Here is a 15,971-nt window from a genome sequence, read left to right on the forward strand (position 1 = left end):
CACTTTTGAACTGCTTCCACTCATGCCCTCTACAACCATCCTCTCCATAACAGAGTAATTCCTTTAAATCATAAATCAGATTGTCATTCCCCTAGTAAAATCCCTCCTATGGCTTTCTGTTAAGACCTAGAATATCCCAACTGCTTATCATCCCTTATAAGGCTCTATATGATCTGGCCCCTTCTCACTTCTACATCATTACCTAGCCATCTTCTCAACTACCTGTGCTGTGCTCTAGGTACACTGGCCTCTAGCCCTTTCTTTCACAGTCAAGAGTGATGCCAACGTTGGGCCTGTGCATTGTTGTCTCCTCTTCCTGAACTGCTGTTCCCTCTGCTCCTCCTGAGGTTAGTTCCAGATGTGGACTTAACTCATCCCTGACACTGTCATTACTTAATCTACCAACTGATTTTAATTATTTGCATAGAGTATATTATCTGTGGGGGGTTTTTGTTTATATCTCTATGTACTTAATTGTCTGCCCTCCTTCCCAAATAGAAGGTAAAATTCAAAGACTGCAGGGACTTAATCTTGTTCACCACCATCTCCCGCGCCGAGGACAAAACCTGGCCCACGACAGGTGCTCAAATATTTTTTGAACGCCAAATGCAGTTAAAGACTAAAAATCTACGTTTCCCAACCACTGTCTCCAACTCTGCCTCTCAGCGAGGCTAGCCAATCTGGAACTCCCTTGACAAGTGGCTTTCGTGAACTCTGGCGCAAAGTGGGATTAAAAGACCCGGCTGGCATGGAGAAAGAAGCAAAGGGCTGTGGAGAGACTACTCCGAATGAAATACCTGTCTCCCTCAAAAAGCCCGAGGCTGCCCGCGGCGGCGGAGACAGCAGAATCCTTACGGAGTCTGTGTGCCCAAAGGGGCTCGCCCACCTGTCCGAGGAATCCGCGTCGTCGAACTGCCCGGGAACCACCCGACTCATCAGCAGCCGCCGGTAGTCCATGACGGAAGCGCGCAGAGCCTCGGCGCCTCTGGAGGCCGTCCGCCCCGCGCTGGGACGGAAGCCGCACAGAGACAGCGCTACACGCAGCCCATCCAACCCCCTCTGGGCAGATGCCCGCCTATCAAACTGTTCAGAAGCTCCAACGCCAAAAGCGAACGCCACGTGCTAAGAGAGATAAGGACCTACAACCAGGACAGTTAGGACCGCCCTGACCGGAACTCCCGCCCGACCGGAAGTCTCAATCCTGCCGGAAGTCCCGCCCTTCCCCCGGCCGCGCCCCTGGGGCGTGGGGCGTGGCGCAGGGCGTGGGAGCCCGCCTGGCGTCGTAGCGAGCCGAGACTGGCTAGGGCGGTGGGCGGGCGTCACACAGGGCCGTTCCAGCGCGCCCGTGTGCCAACTCCGAGTTTTTCAAAGCCTTCAGTGGATGAGGTCGTGATGCGTTTTTCTTCCTCCCGCGAAACCCTGTGCGGAAGGTGGAAGCGCTAAATCCTTACAGCGGATCCAAGAAGCTATGGACCCTGAAAGTGAGCACACTTTTTAGACTTGAAAAGTTTGGTGCATTGTTTTGAGGGAAAATGAGAGGAGTGGTTTTTAAAATGTTTGTCATACAACTGAGAGAATTTTAAAACTAGAATGTTGGTGGTAACTCCAAATGACGACCCTTTTAGCGCCCATCTTAAAACAGCTTTATAATGTTCCTGGAATATCTACCCAAACATCTGAATAAATACTTTAAAAATGTTGGCAAAGACCTGGTAAGGACAGGATGAAAGATGGAAAAAGTAAACCTAACTTTAAAGTAAGTTGACAGATTGCGCCATGTGAACAAATTTATAAAAGTGTAAATGGAAGTTCTAGGTTCACCAACAAAGAAATTGAAGAAATAAGGGCCTTGAGTTTTTTTGCATTTGGAAAACGAAGATTTTTCAGATTCCTTTCACCACAGCCTAGGCAGCATTTATGTGTTCGGAAGGTGGAAAAGGTGAGCATAAAGTTAGGCCTTTCACTAAGCCCGACTAGCCTGCTTGTCTTACTGGCTTTTTATACTTCAGATGATGGCATGGCTTTGGGAAAACAAATCAAGCCTCAATAAATTGTTCATTAATTCGATAATTCAATAAAATAATCCGGGCAAATAGGTAGCAACTGTAAATTGAGAAGTTTTAATAGAAATAAAATCTTTGAACTGCAGGATTCATTCATTCGATCAGTATTTACTCTGCGAACAACATTGCTGTTTGCTGCGGTGATTACTGGAAAATCATGAATGGACTCTTCTGGAGGCATTAATAATCTGTAAATACTAACACCCTTGAAAGGGTGGTAAAAGCTAAAACGGCAAAACAAATAGGTGCTGAATTGTAGAGATTTCCCATGTTGCAGGAATTTTTTAGTTGAATGGGTATATAGGAAGGCTTTAGGAGAGAGAAGCATTTGCCAGGTCAGACTGAAATAGTAAGGAGTATGATCTGACTAGAGCAGGCGAGTATTGGATAGGTAATGTGGGTCCAGGCTATGGGAGTCCTAGAAAGTCCAGCAGAAGAACTTGGTCTCCAGGTGATTGGACATCCTGTCCACTACCATCCCCGACCTGAGGAAGTCATGAGAGTATGGGCCTGTTTGATGGCGCGAGTATAGAAAGAAAGCATGGGTTACGAAAAACATTTTTAAAAGAGAAATGGACGGGACTTGGTAATTGGATGGCTCATAATGATGAGCTAGAAGGATACCAAAGGCATCTCCAAGTTTTCAAACCCAGTGGCCTGAGAGAATGGGTGTGGCATAGGAAAGTGGGGGAAACGGATTTACATTGTTGGATTTGACTTGATAATGAGATAATAGAAAGTACCAAGTAAATAGAAAAACAGTATTTTGTGGAACCTAATAGTTCTCTGATAATATTTTGTAAATATCTTTTGATTAAGTAACTGAGAGGTCCCTTCACTTTCTGAGTCCCAAGTCTTCTAGGGAATTATTGGATAGTAGCCACACATATCGACTTGTTTTTGTCCAAATCACTATACAAAGTGACCATGGTATACTCAGACTAAAAAAATTTTTTTTCTAATAACTTGACCAATGACATTTTAAAATTTAGGACACTGAACTTTGCTGCTTTCTTAATGTGAGAAGGCATGGGGGACAAAGCTCTCTGTTCGCATATACTAATAAACATTAAAATTATGTTTTTTTTTAAAAGAAGACTTTCATCATTCACCAGTTAGGAACAAGGATTATCAAAAAGTTTGGTCATCACCTTCAGATCCTGTGCATTTTGAAGTGGATGCTTCTCATGAAAAATTAGAAAGCAACTTGGAAGCGGATGCCAGGAATGTCAGCAGTCTTTGTCAAGACTTAACTTGCCCAGATTCTCCCTTCTATATGGACACCAGCAGTACCAATTCAGACTTGCCTCAGGTGTGCATTACTTGTAAGTTCTAGGAGGTATAGATGTATTCGGCTTTCACGTTGTCTTCCTCTGAAAATGTCCTCAAAAATACGAAAAACAGTAAAAGAATCTCCAGTGGAGGCTCAAAGGAGGGGAATACACGGTCTAGTTTTCCCAAAGGTAGAACGTTACAAATAGAGCATTAAACCTGATCCTTTCTAGCCTCCACACAAAGTCCTAAGCATGCAGCCAGGGGGACATGGCCACAACAACTCGGTTACAGAGGCAGGAAAAGAGCCCAACGGGCCAGACATCTGGTCTTGAGCATGTTCTAATATGTCAGCATGCAAATGATTTAGATGTCATTCATCATGGTATTGACAGAGCCCTGCATGTAAATGACTTTATCTTAATGACAATTACAAGTGTCCTTTCTCATAAACTAAAAAAAAATTATACTGTCCCAAATTGTGATGAATGTTTGACAATTACTAGGAGTGTAGGGAAATAATAGGAGTGAATTAGTTTGTGCCATATGTAATTGCCTTTTTATAGTTTGAAAATGGACAAATATTGACAATTTCATGTGGGCTAACCCATAAATTGGCATAAACTATCTAAAGGGCTATTTAGTGGGGTGCCTGGGTGGCTCAGTTGGTTAAGCGTCTGACTTTTGATTTCAGCTCAGGTCATGATCTCCTGGTTTGTTGGATCGCAGAGACTGCTTGGGATTCTCTCTCTCCCTCTCTCTGTGCCCCTTCCCTGCAGACATGTGCATGCACAGGCGCTCTCTGTCTCTGTCTCTGTCTCTCTCTCTCTCAAAATAAATAAAAACAAAACAAACTGAAGAAACACATCTTTAAAAAAAATAAAGGGCTATTTAGTGAGACGAAATTGCATTTTATTTTTAATTCTATCTCAAGGAAGTATGCAAATGAGCTATGTGCAGGATTACCTATAATAAATAAACATCAGGGGTGCCTGACTGGTTCAGTTTGAAGAGCATGTGACTCTTGATCTCTGGGTTGTAAGTTCAAGCACCACACTGGGTGTAGAGATTATAAATAAACAAGTAAACTTTCATGAAAGGCATTATTTAAACACTAGAAGCAACCAAATTTTTACCAATAGGAACCTAGTTAGATGTTTGCACAGATGTACAGTAGATATGTAAACCTTAAATATGATAATACAGATACACAGTTGACCCCTGAACAATGCAGCACTTAGGAGTACTGACTCCCCTCATAGTTGAAAAGCTTCATATGACTTGTGACTCCCCCAAAAGTTAACTAATTGCCTACTACGACTAGAAGCCTTACCAATAACAAACAGTCAATTAACACATATTTTGTGTATTATCTTTATTATATACTGGAAAGAAATGTGATTTAGAAAATCATTAGGAGAATAAAATACATTTATAGTACTATACTGTATTTATAAGAAAATCTGTGTAAGTGGACCCGGGAAGTTCAAACCCATGTTGTTGAGGGGTCAACTGTATATTTGGTGACATAGAAAAATGATCACATTGCTTCTCACTGGGTAGTGGGCTTTTGAGTGTTTTTTACTTTCTCTCTTTTTTAAAATGTTCAAGATTATTTTCATAATGATAACTTTTATCATATTTTCGTTTATTTTTTTAAGTTTATTTACTTTGAGAATGCATGTGTGTGCATGTGCATGCAAGTGGGGGAGGGGCAGAGAGAAAGAGGGGGAGAGAGAGAGAGAATCCCTAGCAGGCTCAGCACTGATGCAGGCTCCAACTCACAAACTGCCAGATCATGACCTAAGCCAAAGTTAGAGGCTTAACCAACTGAACCACCCAGGTGACCCCTTTCATATTTTCATTTTAAAAGAAAATTTCATCATAGTATTACAGTGTTAGTCAAAGTCTAACATATTATATATATCAAATTGTAAAGAATGAATCTCCTAAATTATGTAAGAGGTTCTCTGTCTTGGAACTCCCGGAGTATTTTATTCTTTATAAAGAATTTATAAACCAAAGGAACAACAAGCATATTTTAAAGACAGTATTATCATAGAAGACTAGAGTTAGAGGTAGTCTATGAAATTCAACGAGTAGTGGAGTTCCAAGAAGTTTATGTAAATATAACATCAATACATGTGAATAGTACTATTTTTTTTAAAGGATATTCTTCTTGGGGCGCCAGGTGGCTTCTTGGGGCACCTGGGTTGAGCGTCCGACTTCAGCTCAGGTCACGATCTCACAGTCTGTGAGTTCAAGCCCTGCGTCGGGTTCTGTGTTGACAGCTCGGAGCCTGGAGCCTGCTTCGGATTCTGTGTCTCCCTCTCTCTCTGCCCCTTCCCCGCTCATGTTCTGTCTCTCTCTGTCTCAAAAATAAGTAAAAACATTAAAAAATAAATAAATAAATAAATAAATAAATAAATAAATAAATAAAGGATATTCTTCTTGATATGTTTAAAATCTAATTAGCAGGAATGGTCTAAATTAGCAAGAAGTCTAAAAAACAAATTTTTATAAAATATAACTCAGTTTTTATCATACTTATTAGGTACCTTCAATAAGTGGAACAATGTTATAAAAAGCATGATTGAATAGAAGCGTGTAACCAGCTGATTTTAGTAGGAGATACAAATTTTTTAGAGCATCATTTGTCTTACATGCCTGGTACACTGTTCATAATGAAACCAATGTTTTCCTCAAACATTTAAAATATTACTTAATAAAACCTTTCCCTTAGATAACATTGAGATAACTTTGAGAATAAGTCTTACATGAATTTTTATAGATTTTTATCTATTGGAAATCAGATTTCACCTCATTACTGGAACCCACTCTGTATCTTCACTGTTAAAAGACTTGAATGACAACTACCCTAATAGATCTTTAGACCAGATTTAACAGACTCCAAAGGATTATCAGAGATTTATACATTATTATATACTCATGTTTGTGGTACCACGATTTGACTTACAAAAAAAACTAAAATATTAAAATAGCAAGATACTTGCTTAACGTCATTTAATATCGTGACTCCCTTAGCATGGTTTTACTTTTTAGTAAAAGAGCTCAGATATACAGTAGGGAAGGATACTGGAAAGTACATTCTACCCATGCAACAAAAAATACTAAGAGAAAAGTTACATAGCAATGTACATACACATTTAGAAGAAGCTTCTGATGTTTGTTTAAAGTATTAACACTAATGCCTTTTTTATTATTAATACAGAATGAAATAAAGAATGTAAAAAGGGAAGATGAGTCTAAACTCACACTTGCTGAAGAAATTTATAGCACACTAGATGACTGGTTAGGTGGTGAGTATCTCTTTGTTGGCAATACACAGAGAAACAAGATTTGTGTGTGTACGTGTCCTGTGATAACAGCAATAATAATAATAGCCATGTGCTAATATACACTTTATATGCATGATCACACTCCACAAACAATCCTATGAAATAGGTTTTTTTTTTTCTTTTTGAATAAGGGTTGTTTTTATCTACCCAGATGAGAAGCATGAGGCCCAGAGAGTAACATGAGAAGTACAAACCATTAGCAACACATTTGACTATCTTAAAATAAAAAATAATTTCTATATGACCAAATTATAACCAACAAAATTAAAAAAAAAAAACAAGACACAGACTAAAAACACATGCAATGTATACATTGACGAGATTAGTATCCAAAACAAAGAACTCCAATAAGAAAAAGACCCCTAGAGCTTGATAGACAAACAGGCCAAGTGTACGTATTAGCTTGCTGGAGCTGCCATAACAAAACTCCACAGATCGGGTGACTTCAACTACGGAAATTTATTTTCTCACAGTTCTGGAGTCTGGAAGTCCAAGATCAAGGTGTCAGAAGAGTTGGTTTATCCTGAGGCCTCCCAGATGTCCTTTCTTCCTTATAAGAACACCAGTCATATTGTATTAGGGCCCCACTTTTATGACCTCATTTAACCTTAATTACCTCTTTATAGGTCCTATCTCCAAATACAGTCACACTGTAAGATGCTGGGGGTTAAGCCTTCAGCATGTGATTTTTGGGGAGATTCAGTTGAGGCCATAACAGTATCTAACAGGCAGATCACAGAAAAGGAAACCTGCAAGACTATTCAAAAGACCACAAAATACCATTTAATGCATACCAGTTTAATATGCGTTGGAGGGACATAGTAGAGCAAATAAACTTCTATGCTCTTGTTGGAAGTATAAATTGGTACAGCTACTTTGGAGGGTAATTTTGCAATGTCTAGTGAAGTTGAAGGTAACATTTTCTATAATCCAGTGATTCTACTTTGAGGTATGTATATCCAGAACCTAGACAAAAATTCTTAGTGTACAAGGAAACATGTATAAGGATGTTTACTGAAGGTTGTTTTTAACAGCAAAATTAGAAACGTATCTAACAAAAAGGGATTAAAGTGTAATCCTTCAGTAAAATGAACCAAATCACAGATATTTACATGGCTAAGTCTGAAAAGCAAAATTTTAAGTGAAATAAAGACTTTTGTATGGATATAAGTATATACATATGTTTTATGTCTAATGTATATGTTACAAATGTAATTTGAGTCTATTTACATACAATTTTAAAGCACGGAAAATAGTACTGTACTGTATATCACCCAGGGTGCTGCATGACATTTTGAAATATTTAGGAAGCTGTGACACTGGACATCTGTTGGACTCCACAAGCTACCAGCTTGAGATAGTTTACTATTTCAGTGTAAAACCATACTATAACCCTTTCTATAAAGTATTATTTGCAAAGCTGGGTCTTTGAAGGTTGCTGTGATAAAAAGCAAGTATTGTACAAAAATCAATGTAGAATAGAAAGTGATGGTTGGCATTGTCCTATCTGATTCCAAGATTTGAGACACGTGATACCCAGTAGTGCATCCAAGTAGTAAGTTCAATTGTATGAGAATAAAATAAAGCATTATATTTTTCTTTCAGTTTGTGTGTAATTTTCAAACATCTAAGTTGTTGAGACAAATACTGAAGTTGAGCTTCACTACTTAATAAATGGAACTGTTAGGTATTTCTTTCCAATTCTTGGAAGTTGATATATATTATTTAAGGTACATAATTGAGTAATGAAAGCAGAAAAATATGGGTGGAAAGAATAAATACATACCAGCTTTTGTAGTTCTCTCTCAAGAGGGGGAAAGGAGGGAATTTAGATAGAAGGAGGCATCATTAATTAGTTTTGTAACGTTTTATTGCCTATTTGCTTCTGATTTTTATCTTTTTAATTTTTAAAATGTTTACTTATTTTGAGGGAGGGGGAGAAAGAGTGAGGGAATGCTGAGCATGAGTGGGGGAGGGGCAGAGAGAGAGAGGGAGAGAGAGAATCCCAAGCAGGCTCCACAATGTCAGCCCAGAGCTCAACTTGGGGCTCAAACCCTAAGATAATGACCTGAGCCCAAACTAAGAGCTGGACGTTTAACCAACTGAACCACCCAAGCATCTCTACTTCTGATTTTTAAAAATTTCTTGGGGCACCTGGGTGGCTCAGTCGGTTAAGCATCCAACTTCAGCTCAGGTCATGATCTCGCAGTTTGAGAGTTCAAGCCCTTCATTGGGCTCTGTGCTGACAGCTCGGAGTCTGGAGCCTGCTTCGGATTCTGTGTCTCCTCCTCTGTCTTCCCTACTCATGCTCTGTCTCTGTCTCTCAATAATAAATAAACGTTAAAAAAAATTTTTTTAAATGTCTTAAGTCTGGATAACTTGTCATGTTGACAAACACAGCATTTAGAAGTAGTGTTCTAGAATCCCAGGTGCACTGCCTACCCAACCTGTGACATTAGGCAAGTAAGTGACTTAACATCTCTTATGTCTCAGTTTCGTTATCTGTAAAACAGGGATAATAACAGTGCCTGGCTCAGGGGATTGCTGTGAGATTAACCAAGTTTATGTGTGTTTGTAATTATACTGTTCATTGTGCTTTTGTATTCTTTGGACACATAATCAAAACATTTTAAAATTACAGTACAACAAAAGAATTTTGAAGATATCTTGGAATTTGTTGTAATGGCATTTGACCAGAATGATGTACAAACTTTTTTGGTAGCAGTCATTTGAGAACTTCTGGTCTCCATGTAAAAAGTAGTTTATTTTGTTTGCTAGCACAAAGCCATGCTGAAATACACTCAATAAAAAAATGTTGACATAAATATAATTTTAAAAAGACTCCCAACAGTTTATTTCATAAATGTAAATATAACTGTTAGCATGTAAATGTATGGACAGCTAATTCTTATTTCCATCTTTCTCTTTCTAATGAGATTTCAACATTGGAAATGACTCACAGAATGTACTACCTCAACTAGTTGACCCCAGCATTTCTTCCTTCAGACAATTTGAACCCATTTGCAAATTTCATCACACAGAAGCATTTAGTAATGAAATGATAACATTTCAAAATCTGAAAGGCTTACCTTATACAGTACAACCCGAAATGCAAAATCATGTGTATTATTGTGCAAAAGGCACTAATATAAAGGAAGATTCATTTAAGGAAGAAAATTCACTGGGAACTAGCACTTCTACAAATGAAGAGCAATTTGCTCATAAATGTGTCATACAACCTTCTAGAAGTCCACCTGTAGTCCACAGCAGTGGAGAGACAGTGAAATTCATGGAAATGTCACTGGCTAAAAGTGCTGCCACAGAATCTGCCCTCAAACCTAGTCAACCTCAGAGCTTCTGGTATGAGGAAAATGTACCCAGTGATGTTGACAAACCGTTTTACAAAGAGAACGGCTTTAACCAGCTTGATCTGAAAGCTAATTATGCAACAGAGAAGGTAAATTTTGGGGTGGTCAATATAGCTTGTGGAGTATTAAAATATGTGCTTTCAAAAAAAACCCCAAAACTATGTATATAATTTTAGACTTTTCCAAGTACCACTAAATCTAATAATCAGCAAGAGGGACATTGCTTCTCTGGGGAAAATACCTTCTGAGATCTTAAATCAATTTAGAAACAGATTTTTGTATTAAAATCATGTCCATACATGGAGATTAGCCCTACTGAATGGTCATGTCTTTGAGGACCAAGGCTCTGTCTTACTCATCCTTTTATGTGTCTTAGCATCTACATGGTGCCTTGGCTTTTATATTTGTGAATCAAATTGGCTGGAACTCAAGAGTTTACAGTAAGGAAAAGGTTGAGAAGAGGAAGAAGGATGGAGGTATTAAGTTATTTGACAGGAAAATCTTAAAATTTTTCTATCATGAGGGGTTTCAGTTAACAAGTATAAAATGTTAGTTTTTCTACCAAAGTGAAAATACTAATTTGTCTTTTGACTTATTGATTCTGGGCATACATGTAGTATCCTAAGAACACTGAAGATGCCACTAGTATAAATTCTATGTGCTCTCTGAAAATTTTTTAAAAGTAATAGTTTTAAGACTTGGTATGGGCAAATATAATCCAAGAATAGTAAAAATAATACCTTTTTATTTTAAGTCTGATGAGAAAAGCTATGACTATTTTTCATTTCCAAGTATGAGCAGTTTTTTTGTTCATTTATTTGGAAGCACTATTTAAAAGAGAACTTTATTTCCCTGTATTGATTCTGGAAAATGGCATTTAAAAAATCTGCTTAATTAGCATTTCTCAAGATTGCTCCTTCCTATTTCCACTGCATTTAGTCATTTATTCAGTCAATAAATACTTTCTGGAACCTATTCTGTGCTAGGCTCTATGCTATGTGTTGATTATATAATGGTTTTAAAGAATGTGGATTTTGTCCTCATGAAAGTAACACCTTAGTAGAGAGGAGACTCACATTAAAGAATCACACAAATAAATGTAAACTTTCAACTATGATAAGGCTCTGAGTGGTTACATATAAAGTGTATGTAAAGTGTAGATAACGTGCTGTAGTATTACATATAAACTGTAAGCTGCAAGGATGGTAAGAGCTGTGAATAAAATGACAGGAGTCTTACTGTCCTAGTCAGTGAGTTTGGGGGAGGCTTCTGGAAGTAGTGGTCATTGAGCTGAGCTCTGAAGGATAAGTTATGAGTTAAGGAACTGTGGGTGGGAGAGCATTCCATGCAGAAGTAACATGTGGAAAACCCTGTGGCTTCAGGGAACATGGCACCCACTAGGACCTGACAGAAGCCTGGATTGAAGGAGGCATGTAGTAGATGAGGACGAAAGGTAGCCTTAGGCAGCAAGACCAGATAGTAGAACCTGTAGGCCTCTGTAGGGATAGTTGTTTTTATCTCAGAATGATAGTAAACCATTAAAAGAGAGGTCCAGTGACACCTGAGTGGCTCAGTCAGTTAAGCTTCCGACTTCAGCTCAGGTCATTATCTGGCAGGTTCATGACTTCGAACCCTGAATAGGGCTCAGTGCTGACAGCTCAGAACCTAGAGCCTGCTTCAAATTCTGTTGTCTCCCTCTCTCTCTGCCCCTTCCAGGCTCGCTCTCTCTCTCTCTCTCTCTCAAAAATGAATAAACATTAAAAAAAAAATACAGGGGTCCAATATCTCTAAGTTCTAGGAAGTTATACAGCCCATCCTTGCAAATATCTTTTACAGGATTTTTAATGTCATATTCATTTCAGTATTTTCTTACTACAATTTATTGTCCTTTGAAAAAGCCCCTAAAACCTGTGTTGTGGGCAGAAAGTCAATGGCAAAACATGTTCGTCTGACATTCTTACATTCACAGGAGTCATAGCAATGAGATAATGGTTTAGCAGGCAATAAAAGTAGTTTTCATTCAGGGGAGCCTGGGTGGCTTAGTCGGTTAAGCACCCAGCTCTTGATTTCAGCTCAGGTCATGATCTCACGGTTGTGGGATCGAGCCCTGCATTGAGCTCTGCACTGAGCCTCATGCCTGCTTAGGATTTTCTCTTTCCCTCTCTGCTCCCCCTCCCCCATGTGTCTGTTCCCTCTCTCAAAAATAAATAACAGCATTTTTTATTTTTTATTTTTTAATGTTTATTTTTGAGAGAGACAAAGTGTGAGTAGGCAAGGAGCAGACAGAGAAAGGGAGATACAGAATCCAAAGCAGACTCTAGGCTCTGAACTGTCAGCACAGAGCCCAATGTGGGGCTTGAACTCACAAACTGTGAGATCATGACCTGAGCTGAAGCCAGACATTTAACCGACTGAGCCACCCAGGCACCCCAAATAAATAAATAAACATTAAAAGAAAGGTAGTCTTCATTCAGAAGAGGCCTCACAGACTGTAGGGTAATTGATAAATTTGTTTTAATTCATTTGAAGTCAAAGAAAGTACATGTGTTCAGAAAATTTCGCACCATAGAAAGTGGTCAGAGTATCAAAGCTGAGTTTTTCTTTTGTAAAAGTAAATGTGATACCTATCATATACCTACTCTTTGTGCTCTGCTATCGGTGCTATATATATACTTAGCAGTTAATACCTAAGTATGTTTGTTAAATAGGTATTATTGGAAGTGGATATTGTCATTGTTAGAGCTGAGAAAACCAAACTAGGGACCTAGGACTTAAGGCTAGCTCTGATTTCAAAACTTATGATCTTTATACTCTTTTTCACTTATTTTATTTACTATAAGATTTCAGTGTCTTCGAAAGGAATCCAGAGTTCCGGGGATATTCCTGAGATGCCAGTCAGTCACCAAAAGGAAGTCACAGTGGAGGACATGGACAGACCAGGGACTGTCTCATATTGGTCTCCTGCAGTCATTTCTTGGAGTAGTGGAGCATCTCAGGAGGACAGCAAGGCACCTGACATGGAGCAGAGTTTGGAGAGCTTACAACCTCTGGAAGAGGACATGGCTTTAAATGAAGTCTTACGGAAATTAAAACATACTAACAAAAGGCAGCAAACTCTGATCCAAGACCTGCAGTGTAGTAACAAGTATTTAGAGAAGAAGGTCGAAGAGCTCCAGAGGCAGACTACCAAGCAGCAGGTGTTCGTTGACATAAATAAGCTAAAGGAAAAGGTGGAAGAACTAATTGAAGACAAATACAGAGTGATGCTAGAGAAGAATGATACAGAGAAGACACTGCAGAACTTGCAGGAGGTTTTGGCTAACACCCAAAAACATCTCCAGGAATCTAGGAATGAAAAGGAAACCTTACAGCTTGAGCTTAAGAAGGTCAAGGGCAATTATGTTCACCTACAGGAAAGGTACATGACTGAAATGCAACAGAAAGATAAAACTGTAAGTCAGTGCATGGAGATGAACAGAACCTTAAGTGAGAAAGAAGAAGAGGTAGAGAGGCTGAAGCAGCTCAAGGGAGAATTGAAAAAGGCCACCACTTCTGCTTTGGACTTGTTGAAAAGGGAAAAGAAGACCCGAGAGCATGAGTTCCTGTCTTTACGGGAGGAATTTCAGAAACATGAAAAGAAGAACCTGGAAGAACGACAGAAACTGAAATCAAGACTGGAGAAACTGCTCACTCAAGTTAATAATTTACAATTCATATCTGAGAACGAGAAGGGGAAGAATGCCAAACTGAAGCAGCAGGTCAGCTCAGTAAAACAAGAAAATGTGAGGCTACAGCAGCAGATTGCAGGGAGCAAGGAGCAAAATTATGCCCCTCGGTTTGAGACGCCTCATTTAAAGGAGGACTCTGGGGAGGCAGTGGAGGCAGATATCACAAAGGTATGGTCACAAATTCAGAATCTCTAACGCAGAATTTCAGGAGTTTCTAACAGTTTGCTCATGCATATTTAGATGCAGCACTTTGTCAGCAGAAAGAATTATTAACAACGACAAAAAAAGGGAGAGTTGGAAAAGGTACCACAGATTTGGAGAAGCTTCTCTGGTTCTTGGGTACTCACATTAAAGACAGCTACTTCTTGGATACTCACCTAAAGAGGCTATTTCTGGCCTCTTGTGACTATTTTGGTAGAGATGAAAATTAACATGGGAATTTTCTGGGTACCTATGACCAATCATCTGAAGTATCCTTTGAGAAAGGGTTTTCTACGTGGGGATCTCTATGTTTTCATGTCACTTCTGCCTATTCAATGATAAAACTAAATAACACAATTACGTATTTGGTTTACAAAGTAAAACAAAACTATATTATATCACATATTAATTTTATGAAAGTATACACTTTTTGATTGAGGTGTAATTGACCGATAACATCAGTTTCCAGTTTACAACATAATTCGTTATTTGTACGTGTTGCAAAGAGATCACCACAATAAATCTAGTTAACATCTGTTAAAAATAACATGAAAGCCTCATAACAGTACATTTCGAGAGGCTGTAATTTTGTATTCTATGCAGTTCAAATGACTTGGTAGACAAGAACCTGGAAGCATGTCCTGGAAGTGATCATTTTCATAAGCCAGAGCACATCTATTTCAGTTTTGAAGGCTTGTCTTGAGATGTTTATAGTATAGGGGCACCTGCATGGCTTAGTTGGTTAAACATCCAACTCTTGATTTTGGCTCAGGTAGGATCTCACGGTTGGCAAGATAAAGCCCCAAGTTGGGCTCTACACTGACAGCACGGAACCTGCTTGGGATTCTCTCTCTCTCTGCCCCTCCCATGTGCATTCTCTCTCTCTCAAAATTAATAAACTTAAAAATATTATTTATAGTACAGCCTTATTAATTCTGACTATTTAGAAAGAAGGCTAATCTGGGGGCACCTGGGTGGTTCAGTTGGTTAAGCGTCTGACTTCAGCTCAGGTCATGATCTCACAGTTCGTGGGTTTGAGCCCTGCATCGGGTTCTGCGCTGACTGCTTGGAGTCTGGAGCCTGCTTTGGATTCTCTGTCTCCCTCTGCCCCTCCCCTGCTTCTGTTCTCTCTCTGTCAAAAATAAACATTAAAAACTTTTTTAGAAGAAGGCTAATTTTTTTAATGATTCTTAGGAAAATATTGTCTTATACTTAAAAAATTCTCTCTGTGATCTTTTCTCCAGAAAGAAGTTAGGATTTTCTATGCCAGTGGTTCTCAAGCTTTAGCATTCATCAGCATTAGGTGTGAAAATGCAGATTGCTGGGGCCCACCTCAGCATTTCTGATTCAGTAGGTGTGCAGGGAGGAGGGTGGTGCTGAGAATGTGCATTTCTAAGAAGATCCCAAGTCTCACCCTTGCTGCTGGTCCCAGGGTCACACTTTGAAAACCACTAACCTAAGCAGAGATGACCTTAAGTTTAGCTGCTAACCAAATCATGACAAATTTTGAATTGGTAAACTCTGAATAAGTTAGTACAACTGTACAGAGGTTTATCACAGTACATATTTTTTTCTTGAATTTTCTTTAAAAAAAAAAAAGTGGTGCCTGGGTGGCTCATTCGGTTAAGGGTCTGACTTTGGCTCAGGTCATGATCTTGCAGTTTGTGAGTTCCAGCCCCACATTGAGCTCGCTGCTGTCAGCCTGTTAGCCCAGAGATCGTCTGCCCCTCCTCTGCTCATGCTCTCCCCCAAATAAATATTTTTTTTAAAAAAGGAAAGTTCTTTGTTTTATCTTGACTAATCAATTTCTTTAATATCCCTAAGTCATCCTTACTCTGCTTTTAGTTTTGCTTTTCATGAACTCTAGGTCTGTTTTCTCAAAAGTGTGGTCTGGGAATGTCCATGAGATCAAAAGTATTTTCATAGTAATAGGAAGATGTTATGTCCTTGCCAGTCTCATTTTTTTCACAAGTGCTCCCA

General features: G+C 39.0%; 2 protein-coding genes across 12 annotated transcripts in view; one reads left to right on the forward strand and one right to left on the reverse strand.

Annotated features, from left to right (window-relative positions):
• Nucleotides 1-1,100, reverse strand: part of RIOK1 (RIO kinase 1) — a 29,866-nt gene extending 28,766 nt beyond the window's left edge. The window contains exon 1 of one of the 2 annotated variants that reach the window (XM_042937970.1): nt 887-1,100. In XM_042937970.1, the coding sequence (XP_042793904.1) occupies nt 887-957 (71 nt within the window). In that variant the 5' untranslated portion in view covers nt 958-1,100. The other variant, XM_042937972.1, reaches the window with a different exon arrangement.
• Nucleotides 1,101-1,270: 170 nt separating this feature from the next.
• The window catches only part of CAGE1 (cancer antigen 1), a 55,465-nt gene continuing 40,764 nt past the window's right edge, over nt 1,271-15,971 (forward strand). For 4 of the 10 annotated variants that reach the window (XR_006202456.1, XM_042937966.1, XM_042937960.1 and 1 more), the window contains exons 1-5: nt 1,780-1,939; nt 3,158-3,375; nt 6,568-6,655; nt 9,631-10,151; nt 12,903-13,958. Coding sequence is in view for 9 of the 10 variants with exons in the window: in XM_042937966.1 (XP_042793900.1) it covers nt 1,918-1,939; nt 3,158-3,375; nt 6,568-6,655; nt 9,631-10,151; nt 12,903-13,958 (1,905 nt within the window). In the remaining variant the exon portion in view is untranslated. Of the gene's footprint in view, nt 1,482-1,778; nt 1,940-3,157; nt 3,376-6,567; nt 6,656-9,630; nt 10,152-12,902; nt 13,959-15,971 lie in introns of those variants that run through there. The other 6 variants (XM_042937963.1, XM_042937964.1, XM_042937965.1 and 3 more) reach the window with 6 other exon arrangements.

This window comes from Panthera leo, chromosome B2 (assembly GCF_018350215.1).
Source record: "Panthera leo isolate Ple1 chromosome B2, P.leo_Ple1_pat1.1, whole genome shotgun sequence".
In the NCBI taxonomy this organism is placed as follows: Eukaryota; Metazoa; Chordata; class Mammalia; order Carnivora; family Felidae; genus Panthera; species Panthera leo.